Source organism: Micromys minutus (genome assembly GCF_963924665.1).
Source record: "Micromys minutus genome assembly, chromosome: 17".
NCBI classification, from domain to species: Eukaryota; Metazoa; Chordata; class Mammalia; order Rodentia; family Muridae; genus Micromys; species Micromys minutus.
Window position 1 is genome coordinate 864,769 of NC_137952.1, and position 13,272 is coordinate 878,040.

At 39.6% G+C, this 13,272-nt stretch overlaps 1 protein-coding gene across 2 annotated transcripts in view; it reads left to right on the plus strand.

The window, feature by feature from the left end:
* NUP160 (nucleoporin 160) overlaps positions 1–13,272 on the plus strand; it is a 49,266-nt gene that overhangs the window by 6,795 nt on the left and 29,199 nt on the right. For both annotated transcript variants that reach the window (XR_013975388.1, XM_080931381.1), the window contains exons 5-13: positions 468–546; positions 1,165–1,279; positions 2,524–2,682; positions 5,268–5,345; positions 5,807–5,904; positions 8,554–8,638; positions 10,362–10,430; positions 12,312–12,395; positions 12,614–12,784. Coding sequence is in view for 1 of the 2 variants with exons in the window: in XM_080931381.1 (XP_080787507.1) it covers positions 468–546; positions 1,165–1,279; positions 2,524–2,682; positions 5,268–5,345; positions 5,807–5,904; positions 8,554–8,638; positions 10,362–10,430; positions 12,312–12,395; positions 12,614–12,784 (938 nt within the window). In the remaining variant the exon portion in view is untranslated. The remainder of the gene's footprint in view (positions 1–467; positions 547–1,164; positions 1,280–2,523; positions 2,683–5,267; positions 5,346–5,806; positions 5,905–8,553; positions 8,639–10,361; positions 10,431–12,311; positions 12,396–12,613; positions 12,785–13,272) is intronic.

Consider the following 13,272-nt stretch of genomic DNA (forward strand, 5'->3'; position numbering starts at 1 on the left):
TAGTGAATCTCCAACACCTAGAACTGCCACATGAAAAGTACCCAGTGAGAAAGTGTGAGGTGGCTGGGCACTGCTAGACATGCCTTTAATCTCAGCACTCCGAGAGGCAGACAGACAGCTGTGTCTGTGAGTTTGAGGACAGCCAGGGCTACACAAAGACCCTGTCTCAACCCCCCACACATAAAAAAGAAAGAAAATATGAAATGATTCTATTGAGGGAAAAGTATGCTGCTGTGTGCCAGTAGCAAGGCATTTCTGCTAAGAACACCAAAAAAGAAAAAAAAATGCCATTTTATTGATCTCCTACTGATTGAGAGCATCTTAGGAATGATATATTTAGAAAAGAACATTTAAGAACCTTGTCGGTACAGAAAATGCAGAAGCCTGTCATAAAGTTATGGCATTTAGTTATGGCATTTGTGGCATTGAGTTTAGGTTAAAACCAGGTTTCTTGGGTGTCATTGCAGGGATAGTATCAGTTGTGGAACTGAAGCAGAGTTCGGTGATGCAGCGGCTACTCACAGGCTGGATGCCCACAGCCATAAGGTAAGTCACTGCTATAAGTACCTTTGGGGAGACACTGCACCCCCTTTTGCATCTCAGTATCTATTGGGAGTTCCTATCCCACTTTTGCCTGTTTTGCTCCCAAGAAAATGACACAGAAACACCAATTTATTAATAAGCTGTTGGTTCGATGCTGAGTAGGTTCTTCCTTCCACACTATTAAAAGCCACATGAATGCCCTGTAACGTGCCAAAGTAGTGTCTCCTGGGTAGCCTCTGCTATGGTCATCTGTCCTAGAGTGAACTTCTGTGCTTCCTGTTCATCCTAACTAATGGCCTCCTCCTCCTCCTCCTCAATATGACATGAACCACTTTTTTTTTTTAAGATTTATTTATTTATATGAGTACTCTTGTCACGACATGAACCACTTTCTTGTCACGACATGAACCACTTTTTCGTGATATAGACTATATTTTATTCTTTACGGTAATAATCAGCATAAGCTACATAGAAATGTATTTGTCTTATACCAGCATATAAATTCATGTTCTTTCTGCTAAGAATATTCATTTCTAATCTTATTTTACCTATTATCATAAATTCTAATGATCTACTGGTTTGCAGTAGTGAAGAAGTCTGAAGCCTGTCCTTTGTTTTTAGGGGTGATCATGGGTCTTCAGATCGTGCCCTGAGTCTTGCTGTTCATTGTGTTGAACATGATGCCTTTATTTTTGCCCTGTGTCAGGATCATAAGCTACGGATGTGGTCTTATAAGGTAAGTACTACATATATGATTGGTGTAAGTTAAAATGTGAGTGTGACATGTGGAAAGATTAAAATCAGTCCTGCTGCTTCATTTAGAGATGATTAGATCATTTGGGTTGAAAATACAATTTACATTAGATCTTAACAGTTTGAATTAACATTTTCTGTACATTTTCCATTTTGAGAATTATGGACCCTGTATGCGTTAAAAGGGCAATATGAGATACAGTCTTCACTTAATGGCAACAACTGTTTCCGTTTTTTTTCCTTAGGTTTATTATATGTGTATGACTATTTTGCCTACATGCAAATATGTAATTCATATATCCTTGGTGCCTATGGATGTCAGAGGCATCAGATCCTCTGGAACCAGAGTTAGCAAGTGGTTTTAATCCCCACAACTGTTATTAAAATCCATGTTGACACTGAAGAGATGGCCCTGGCTAACAGTAGTTAACAGTATTGGTTGTTCTTCCAGAAGCTGAAGTTCAGTTCCCACCACCCATGCTTTAGTCAGGGATTCTATTCCTGCACAAACATGACTGAGATCTTCCATATCGCTGTTCATCACCAAGTCAGGACTGGAACCCAAGCAGGTCAGGAAGCAGGAGCTGATGCAGAGGCCATGGAGGGATGTCACTGGCTTGCTTCCCCTGGCTTGCTCGGCCTGCTTTCCTTTAGAACCCAGGTCTACCAGCCCAGGGATGGCTCCACCCACAATGGGCTGGGCCCTCCCCCTTGATCACTAGTTGAGAAAATGCCTTACAGCTGGATCTCATGGAGGCGTTTCCTCAACTGAGGGCTCCTTTCTCTGTGACAACTCCAGCTTGTGTCAGGTTGACACAAAACCAGCCAGGACACCCATATGGAGGATCATAACTGTCTGTAACTCCATTTCCAGGCAATCTGACACCTTCTGGTTTCCAAAGGCACTAGGCACATAGGTGTAAACTGATATACAAGGAGACATGACATCCAGACATAAAATTAAGAAAAAAATTAATGCATGTTAATAAGATAGTTTTCATTATCTACCAAAAAATAATAATAAAAGCTGGTAATATTTTTTGTTTTGAGACAAGGTCTTGCAGTGTAGCTCTGGCTCACCTGGAACTCACAAAGATCCAACTGCCTCTACCTCCCAAATTGTAGGATTAAAGCTATGTGCCTCTGCTAGGCTGATTTGAAAGGTCACAGATGTATCTGTGCTTCAGTATTCTTAGAGCATCACCTATTAACTGTACTCTTGGGCAGGACCAAATGTGCCTGATGGCGGCTGACATGCTGGAGTATGTCCCTGTAAACAAAGACCTTCGGCTCACAGCAGGAACAGGACATAAATTACGGCTTGCCTACTCCCCTTCCATGGGGCTCTACCTGGGAATATATATGCATGCTCCAAAACGAGGACAGGTATGAAATAAATGTGTGTGTGTGTGCGCGCCGCATGCATGTATGTGTATAAATTTTCTCTGTGGGTGGATTGATTTGGGGAAATATCAGGCTCATTGAGTCTACTTAAGCTTTGTTTAAAATATTAAGTTTTTCGAAGGGTGATTGGGTTTTGTGCCGATACATGAATTAGAAAATTGGGAGAGGGTGGTAAGGATTAAAGGGAAGTTTGAGGGAAGGTTAGAAGAATTTGAAAGTCTAGGTAAAGAAGAACTGCTGAAAAGGAATCCGGTGTTAGTGTGTTAGGAAGTAGTTGTAGTGGAGTCATGTTTTGAAGTAATTGTTCACCACCAGATCCTAGTGTTGTTTACAGGTGAGGCATACAGAATGTATACAGTAGTCAGTCAGATAATAACTTGTCGTTAGTTGTGTTGGGCATGGTACTATGCATTCTGTACTTGAACAGGCTTGCTGCGATCCTGTCCTTACTTACTGACAACCTGCATCAGATCCTCCTGATACAACACAGTAGAAGAGAGCCTCCTTAAAACTGTTCAGTTACATGGCACATGCTATAACATGCGTGAATACTAAGTAAATAAGAAATTTAACTAATAATTAAATAAGCCTGGGGTGTGATGTATATATTTAATCCCAGTATTCAGAAGGCTGAAGCAGGAGGCTTATCATGGTTTTAAGGCTACACTAAGACATCATAAAACTGTCCAGAAATAAAAAGTGAAAGAAACTCATTTTTTGTTACAAGTCATTTGAGAAACTCATGCACTCAACTGGAATTTTCTGGATTCTGTTTTTTTGTTTGGGCTATATTCTACAATTCACGTTTTACTTTGCTACTTAGTGTGTATTTTTGTAATAATAGACATATGACAGAATTATTTTAAATAAAACATTTATTTTTGCTAGAACGTATACCACAATGAATTGGTGAATTCTAACTCTTTGGGAAGTTCTTGTGATTGTAAGTTCTATTGTGGTTTTTGATTGTTGTTTTTTGAGACAGACTGTGTAGTTTCACTGGCTGGACTGGAACTCGAGACCCCCCCTGCCAAGTGCTGAGATTAAAGGTGTGCAACACCTGTTATTCTTGGTCTTCATATAGGCTACACATTCCCACTGTCGCTGAGCTATACCTTCATCCCCTACATAGGTCTTTTTATTTTTTAGGATTTATTTTTGCATGTACATTAGTGTTTGTGTGAGTATAATCACATATTTGTACAGGTGCCATGGAATCTAGGTGTCACGTCCCTTGGAGCTGGAGTTACAGGTGTTAGTGCAAGTGATGGGGCCCAGCTTCCTTAAGTCTTACCTGCTAAACTGTCTCCAGCTCCTACATATTTCATACACCTTTTTCCCTAGAAGACAATTCAGTGCTTATTTTTCCCTTACAGCTTGTGACTCCAGGACTATAGCTTAGTTGTAAGATTACCTACGACGAGTACAGTCCTAGGTTCTTATCCTCACCACTGGGGAAACAAAAATATGAATTTTCTCTTTCTAAAAAGAACATTTATTAAAGCCAGGCATGGTAGCACATACTTTTCATCACAGTACTTGGAAGGCAAAAACAGGCAAATCTGAGTCTAAGGCTAGTCTGGCCTACAGAGTTGCAAGGGAACCAGAAAAAAAGATCTTGACTCAAAAAGCATCTTTTTTTTTAGTTGTTAAAGGAGGGTGATGAGCAGACAGCTAAGTGGGTAACAGTGTTTGCAGCATGTCTGACAGCCTGAGTTCAGTTCCCAGAATCCATACATAGAGACAGAATTAGTTCTTACAGTTTGTCCTTCACACACACACACACACACACACACACACAATAAATGTAAAAAAATTTTAACTTACTGTGAGTAGTTGCCTATCTGTGGTATAAGGCACAGGTATACATTGTCAGTGCACAGTGAATTTAGTAAATATTGTCAAAAATACTCTTTATAAGTATCTGTGCCTTAATTTCTTTGTTTTTGTTTTGTAAGGGATTGAACCTTATACACTTAACACAATGACTCTACTACTAACTAAACCTAGCTTTCAACTATCATTCAAGAAAAACACTTTTATAAATTTATATATAATTTATACATAGTATTTGTCTTGTATGTTATGTATTTTAATTTGTGTGTGTGCATGCTTATGTGCACTACATACATGCTGGAACCTGTGGATGCTAAAAGATTGCCCTGGAACTGGAGTTAATTTCCTAGGAAGTGTGTGGGTATATGTACGATTGGGCACTCATAAACACTGAGGATCAGACATAGGATCCCATATCTTGGTTTCTAAGGTCTAGTCATAGACTCCGTGGTTATTGTGAGGCAGTATGACGAGTATGAAGGACTGAGTGTGGGGGAAGTTGTTTGGTGGGAGTAGAGTTTCAGTTTTGCATGATGGAGAATCCCGCATATGGGCAGCACAGCAATGCCAATATATATAAACTGCATTCTTAAAATGGCTAAGGTGGAAACTTTGTTGTACTTTAGATAGTTCTGGTGGCACACAGAGACAGGAGAATTGTGAGTTCTCTCCTTAGAAGAGTAACCTGTTGATTGTGTGACGTGATAAACTATTAACTTGTTTTTCAACAGTTCTGCATTTTCCAGTTGGTGAGCACTGAGAATAATCGCTATAGTTTAGATCACATTTCTTCACTGTTCACCTCTCAGGTGAGTTCCCCGGGCACAGGAAGGAAGTGTTGTATAGCCTGGTGAGGCTGCTTGCCCTTGTGACCACAGGAGTTCCAAACCAGCTTAGCAACTTTCTGTAGCTGCCAAGTATAGTCTCACAGTTCCTCAACCCCGTATCGACTGTGAGATTATTCTTAAGGTACTGCATGTGTAGACAGGTGAGAGCCCACCATGTGGGTGCTGGGAATTGGGAGCAGCCGGTGCTCTGAAGCATGTCTCCAGCCCCCGTGTGTGCAGAAAGGTTAAGTCGGGTTTTCTCACGTCCGTGTGTCATGTCTGTTATGCTTTATCCGTTTTGTTCACTTGTCAGTAAAGACTCAGGAAATTGAGAATAAAAAAGAATTTCAATGTTTTTGTTAAGTTGTGGGCAGAAGGACTTTAGAGTAAATTAGAGACGTTTTCAGCTCCCTTTTTTTCTTACTTTTCCAATTTCTTCCTAGGAAACACTGGTCGATTTTGCCTTAACCTCAACAGATATCTGGGCCCTGTGGCATGATGCTGAGAACCAGACAAATGTGAAATACATCAACTTCGAACAGTATGGGATTTTAACCTTATCTTCCTGCTTTACTGCAGGCAGAACCACACTGACATGAGACCTTTTCATGGAGAGCCACATAGTTTAGTGCAGAGGATTCTGATGTGTTTGTCTAGATTTTTCTGAAGTACCACCTTTTGTGGCTGTTACCTTTAGCTTTTTGGAACAAATATACTTAGGATTGAGCAAAGATAAAATACCGTATTTCTTAGGAAAGGTACCCCAAAAACAGTAGCAGTAATTTAGAACCTCACTGCTAATACTCTAATGTCCTTCTGCCCACAACTTAACAAAACATTGAAATTCTTTTTTATTCTCAATTTCCTTAAGATCTGACACAGATTAAACTAGTATGCTTCTTTTTAAAACAGGAAACTTTTCCTCATGAGAAGATGAACTTCAAGGCTCAGAATGTGGCTCAGTGAGAAGGGTTCCATCCTTGCATTCTGAGCCCTAGATTTAGTTCCCAGCACCTTGTAAAAGCATGGTTGCAATTTCAGATGGAAGTAGAGGCAAGGGGGTTAGAAATCCAAGGTCATCCTCAACTACATAGTGAGTTCAGGGCTAGCCTGGAGTATGTGATAAGCTTGAGGGAGGGAGAATGGGACGGAGAGGATGAATAAGAAGCTATAGAACAAAACTAGTGTTTTATGATATAAAATTGTATTGTACAATTTAATGTTTTGATAATCTCTACTGTTAGATATATTTTCTCTAATGCACATTGGTTTACTTTTAAATTTTATAGCTGTGGTCTCAGACTCAGACTGCTCTTACAAAGGGTTGAAGTTGAGTCCCAGCACCCCTGTGGGTACTTATAACTAACTGCCTGGGACTCCAGTTACAGAGGGTCGTAGTCCTCTTGCTTCCTGGGACACATACACTTACCTGGACACACACACCATGTACATGATTCAAAAATAATGTTGAAAATATGTTTTTCAAGGGTTTCTCTGAATATCCCTGGCTGTCCTTGAGCTCCTGTAGACCAGGCTGGCCTCAACTCTGCGACCCATCTGCCTCCCTAGTGCTGGAGTTAAAGTTGTGAGCCACACACCCAGCTTATTCTAAGAAAAAGTTTGATACTTTATAGATATATTTATAAACAGATTCAAACATTTTTAATCAAATACATAACCACTCAAACTCTCTTCATTGGCTTTTGACTAAGATCACATGTTGAAGCGTCCTCCTTATAAGATTCCTTTGGAAGCATCCTTCTTATAAGATTCCTTTGGAAGCATCCTCCTTATAAGATTCCTTTGGAAGCATCCTCCTTATAAGATTCCTTTGGAAGCATCCTCCTTATAAGATTCCTTTGGAAGCATCCTCCTTATAAGATTCCTTTGGAAGCATCCTCCTTATAAGATTCCTTTGGAAGCATCCTCCTTATAAGATTCCTTTGGAAGCATCCTTCTTATAAGATTCCTTTGGAAGCCACTTAAGCAAATTGAACCTCAACACTACACTTCATAACAGAATTATAAGAAGGTCTATTTTTATCCTAAGCCCAGACCTTGAAAAATACTAGTTTAGTTCTTACAGATAGCATTCAAAAACCATGAGCTTGGAGTTGAGCACAGTAGCACATTAAGAGATTGAAGCCAGTAAGGCCTGAGAGTAAAACCATGTCTTAATCAAACAAAAAGGCTTAGGTTCTGGATTCAGGGTTTTTGTTTTAAGATTTATTTATTATATATAAGTACAATGTAGCTGTCTTCAGACACACCAGAAGAGGGCATCAGATCTCATTACAGAAGGTTGTGAGCCACGATGTGGGATTTGAACTCAAGACCTCTGGAAGAACAGTCAGTGCTCTTAACTGCTGAGCCATCTCTCCAGCCCCATAGTACATCTTAAGACTCATTTCCTCAAGAATAGAATGTTACATAATATCTAGTAAAATTTAAGTACATAGTATAAATCAGCTGTTTGTAGATTTATATTTTAGGTTTTAAATTGAGGATGCTGCATGTTAAACACAGAACTTTGGAACTGGGAGATGGCTCATTTGGCAGTGTTTGCCATGAATTTATGAAGACTGAGTTTAGATCCCCTACCTATGTAAAAGCAAGTCAGTGAGGGCAGTGCAGGGTTAGAACCTGCACTGGTGAGGCAGACATAAGGATCCCTGGAGCTTTCGGGCCAGCTTAGTTTAGCTAGTTTGGTAAACTCTGGATTCAGTGAGAAACCCTGTTTCAATAAAAAAATAAAATAAAATAAGGTCAGGGGCTAGTGAAGTGGCTCAGTAGGTAAACGTGCTAGCTAACAACCTGAGTTCACTCTGCAGAACTCATGGTGGAAGGAGAGAACAGAGCTCGAAAGATTTTCTTTGGCCTCCATTTATCTACTGTGGCACCTGTGTAACTGCTTTCACCACACAATAATAATGAAAAAATAAGTATAATTTAGAACAAGGTGGAGAACAGTTGAGAGGGACATTGGGCATTGAGCCCTGGCCTCCACAAGGACATGCATGTCTTTGCACCTGAACACACACACAAATATCAAGGACAGATTGTAAAGACAGAAAAAACTGCTTAGTAGTAAAGTCATGGTTTGCTGCAAGGGGCTAACTGATGAGGCAGTTTCTACTCACATAGTGTGTCACCATTTTTTGGTAAATTTTGAACTTTTTTTTTTCTATAGTAATGTTGCAGGTCAGTGGAATCCAGTTTTTATGCAGCCTCTACCAGAAGAAGAAATTGTCATCAGAGATGACCAAGACCCCAGAGTAAGTACTTTAACTGTTATTGTAAGAACTACTTTGTATTAGTTTTTCCCCTCGAGTAATTTGAACTGACTGAAATGAGAAGGCAGATCCATTGGCTTCTGCAGCTGCGGTGTGAGCATCTGCTCTCAGGGCTGGCACAGTGTTCTCACGGCTTCATCTCTTTGTTCTGCTTCCTTCCTCCCTGGTTTTTGGTCTCAGATAGTACCGCTTGCCCTGACAAAGTCCACATTCTGTGTGTTTAGCTGTCTTGGAGGAAACAGCTGTACCTCAGTCCTGTGTCCTTGTGATGAATTGGCCTGGCCTGGGTAATATCTTAATTCCTGGTGTGTTCACTGATGAGAGTGTTCTGGGCCGTGGTGACACACACAGTGGGAGGTCAGAAGACAACTGCAGTTAGTTCTCTTTACAGCTGGGGCCGTCAGGCTTGCTGGCGAGCGCCTTTACAGTGTTACCTGCGGAGCCGTTTTTGTGACTAAGGATTTTATTTTATGTGCATGGGCATTTTTTCCTTGCATGTATGTATGTGTACCCTGTGATTGCCTGATGCCCACAGAGTTCAGAGTGCAGTGTCGGGATTGCTGGGAACTAGAGTTATAGATGGTGGTAAGTTGCCATATGTGGGCTAGGGACCAAAGCTGGTTCCTCTGTAAGAGCAACTCTTAACTACTCAGCCCTCTCTCCAACCCCCAAACCTTCCAGTTGACATAATAATTATATGCATTTGTGAAATATAGCATGATAGTGATTATGTAATATGTAACAATCATATTATAGTGAGTAGTATTTCCATCTGCTTAAATACTCTGTGGAGTTCAGATAAATTCTGAAGAATATAGTTTGATTGTAGAGAATTTGTGTATGACAGACCTGGGTTCAATCTGAGCACCTTATCAGGGGTTTAAAAATCTGATAGAGGGTTGGGTGGTGGGTACAGATCTTTAATCCCAGCACTTGGGAGCAGAGACAAGCAGATGTGAGAGTCCAAGACAGCAAAGGCCACACAGAGAAACTGTCTTCAAAACAAACAAACAAAAGGTTTGGTAAAGATAATATGCAATAAAGCATAATAGGCCAGTATCCATGTTTCCAATATCTTTAGGCTAAATGAAAGAAAAAATTCTAGTTGATGCCTTAGTGAGCTAAGCTGAAATGGCAAGGATTATCCCTTTAAGTATCTGAAATTGAATGTTGCTCAAGTGTTAATTCTTAGAGTTCCTTGCTAATAGTTACTTATTACTACAGTTAAAGCCAAAGTCACATCCTGATCGTTAGCAGCCTTTTATTCCATTGTACTCACGTTACCACCCACCAAGTAGCTCAGTAGAAGAATCTGTGATTAGGTCACTCAGATCTTGTCCCTGAGACTTATTCAGAATAACAGGCAGTGTGACAGTTTTCTATTCTAGTCCATAGTCCTGTGAATTTTGTTCCTGTGAGTTTATTTTGTTAGATTTAGATTACCCATTGTCAGTTTCTTTTATATTTGAGTCCTTGTAAGATGGTTTTGAAATCAACTTGTTCTAACTGCTCTTTTACCATCAACAGTCTGGGTCCAGCCTTTGTTTTTCAGTGGTACTTAGTAGGGTTCTATAAGAATGTGTACCATTCAGGAGTCCAATTCATGTAGTAGAAATCCACGTGTTGGGGTCACAGATTCCTTTGTATTATTCCCAATTTCATCTTTCTCAGAGTCATAATAGCTTTTGTTTTAATTTTCTAATAGGAAATGTATTTGCGGAGCCTTTTTACACCAGGACGATTCATAAATGCAGCTTTGTCTAAAGCTTTACAGGTGAGCAGGAGAATATCTAATGCTTACTTACAATTATTCCTGACTTTATGGCTGTATTGTATAATTGATAATTCTATTATTATTTAGTGTATGTGTGTGTGTGCACTTGCACGTGCTTGTAAATACTGTTGTAATTTGTTTTAACATTTTTTTTACAAAATAAGAATCCTGGCTGAGAGATAGGAGTAGGGAATGCTTGCTTCCCTCATAATTAGGAGAGCATCCAGAGTCCAGATTGTATGCCAACACTATTGTGAAAGAGATTTAAAGGTTAGTTATTAGGTTAGTTATGATTGCTTATATGTTGTTTATACCCTTTTGTTAGTACAGTGAGGGCCAAGTTCAGAGTTCAAAGTACAGGCAACTCAAAATATTTTACCTTCAAGCCAGGTGTAGTAATGCATGACTAAGATTCAGGAGGCTGACGCAGAGGGTAATGAATTAGAGGCAACTGTATTGCATAGTGAACTGTCTCAGAAAATTCTTTTGTTTTCAGTCATGACTTACTATGTTGTCTACTATTTTACAAATTTTGTTTTATTATTTGTTGGTTGTGTTGTTTTTAAGGCAGACCTTGAACTTCTGATCCTCCTACCTCAACCTCCCTGTAGTTGGGATTAATTTTATACACAGCAGGTCCACTTTAAGATCCTTACCATTTTTCTAAATACAAATAAACAGTTTCTCTCACGCTTTCTTCCCATTCCCTTTCTTGTTGTGAGGTTTTGGTTTTGTTTGTTTTTTATTTTGTGTGTGTGAGTGTTTTGACTGCATGTGTATCTGTGTACTACATGTTTCCTGTGCTTGAGGAAGTGTGAGCATCTGTATGGTTACAGGGACTTGAATTACTACTAGTCCTTTGCAAGAACAGCAAGTGCTCTTAACCACCGAACCAGTTCTGCAGGACACATACCCTTTTGTGGGGGTGCATTGGGGGCGTTCGTTGTGGTAGCCTTGGCTGTCCTAGAACTGGCTCTGTAGTCCAGGCTGGCCTTAAACTCCAGAGATTCTCCCACCAGGTATTATGTTTTAAAGACAGTCTGACTAGATAGCTTGGACTAGCTTCATATTCCCCACGTAGACCAGGTTGTTGGCCTTGAACTTTGATTTTCTGCCTTCTTTTCTGAAACACTAGAATTACCAGTGTGACAGTCTGTAGGCCTTTGACGTTTCTTCGGGGTAGGTACATTTGTTTATCTGGTTGCTGTGTGGTTTTTGTTTTCCAAGTAAAGTGTTCTGTTTAGTTTCTTCTCATCACTATTTTGTCCTTGTTCATAATTACTAGTTGGGTTATTTCAGTTTGGGTTTCTTTGTTTTTATTTTTCAAGACAGGACTTCTCTCTGTAGCCCTGACTATCCTAAATCTTGTATCTTGCTCTGTAGACCAGGTGAGCCTTAAACTCAGATCCACCTGTCTATGTTTCTTTAGTACTACGATTAAAGTTGTGCAATAGCATTTTTATAGTGTCTAGTATATAATTAAGATATGAAAACATAATTAATGCATTTATCAAATTACTGTTAGACTCTTTCCTAGGAGAATGCCCACCATTATCCCTAGCTTCCTCTCATGTGTAGTCTTGTGGGTCTTTGACATCCCATTTCTTTCCAAATGAGCAATAGTTATTTTGATCTTAATTGATTTTTTAAAAATAATCTTATGTGCTTTATTATAATTCTTTTGGACTCAGATTTTTGGAAACTATTGTGGTCTAAACTTTGTCATTGCTGTTAGAAATCACCTGGCACTATTAGAGGAGGAGGCACTCCTGGCATTTCTGAGGCTGCTGTGTAGTTGAGTATTGCCCTAGGGCCTTTTAGGCCAGACTTCCTTCAGTTTGTGTATTTTATAATATTGTGAAATATTCCTTTTAATTTTAGATTTTCTGCCGGGGTACTGAGAGGAACTTGGATCTTTCATGGAATGAACTAAAAAAGGAAATTACTTTAGCTGTTGAAAATGAGGTGAGGCGTGGGTAAGAGCAGGAATGATTGTGTCTGTCTGTCTGTCTGGTCGAACTGTCAGACTTGATCCTTTTTATCATGTTAGTAAAAAGTAGAAATGCTCAAGCCTTTTCATTAGGGAATTTGATGGCTATGTACATATCTCATGGGATTTAATGCATAAGAAATACTCTGTAGAGGAAAAACCCCAAAAGGTTTAACTTTTTTTTGTTTATCAGCTCCAAGGAAGTGTAACCGAGTATGAATTCTCCCAGGATGAATTTCGCACTTTACAACAGGAATTCTGGTGCAAGTTCTATGCCTGCTGTCTCCAGTATCAGGAAGCCCTTTCCCACCCTCTTGCTCTACATTTGAATCCTCTCACAAACATGGTGTGCCTTCTGAAGAAAGTAAGAGAACTGGAGCATTCAGAGCTCCTCTGAAAAGTTCAATGAGTCTATATTGGTACACTTTGAAATTACAAAAATAATGTGGTGGCTTAGGCCTGTATATCCTAACTTTTGAGAGACTACATGGGAATGCCATTATGATTCCAGGTCAGCCTGGGCTACAGTAAGACTCTGCTTCAACAGACAAACAAAAACAATAGCAATAACACAAGAATTTCTGTATTTTCTTCACACATACTCATTGATAGCTTTGATTTTGGTGAGAGGCTTGGTTGGTAGCTGAGTAGGTTTCTCCTCCTTCCTTTTTTTTTTTTCTTTTCTTCTTTCTCCTTTGTTTTTTCTTCTTTTCTCTTTTTTTTTCTCCTGAGACACTGATGCCTTGATATCTGTAAATATTTCAGCACATTTCAACAGATCCTGAGACTGGAGACATGGCTTATTAATTCAGAGTGCTTGCTACTTGTACAGAGTAACCTGATTCAATTCCT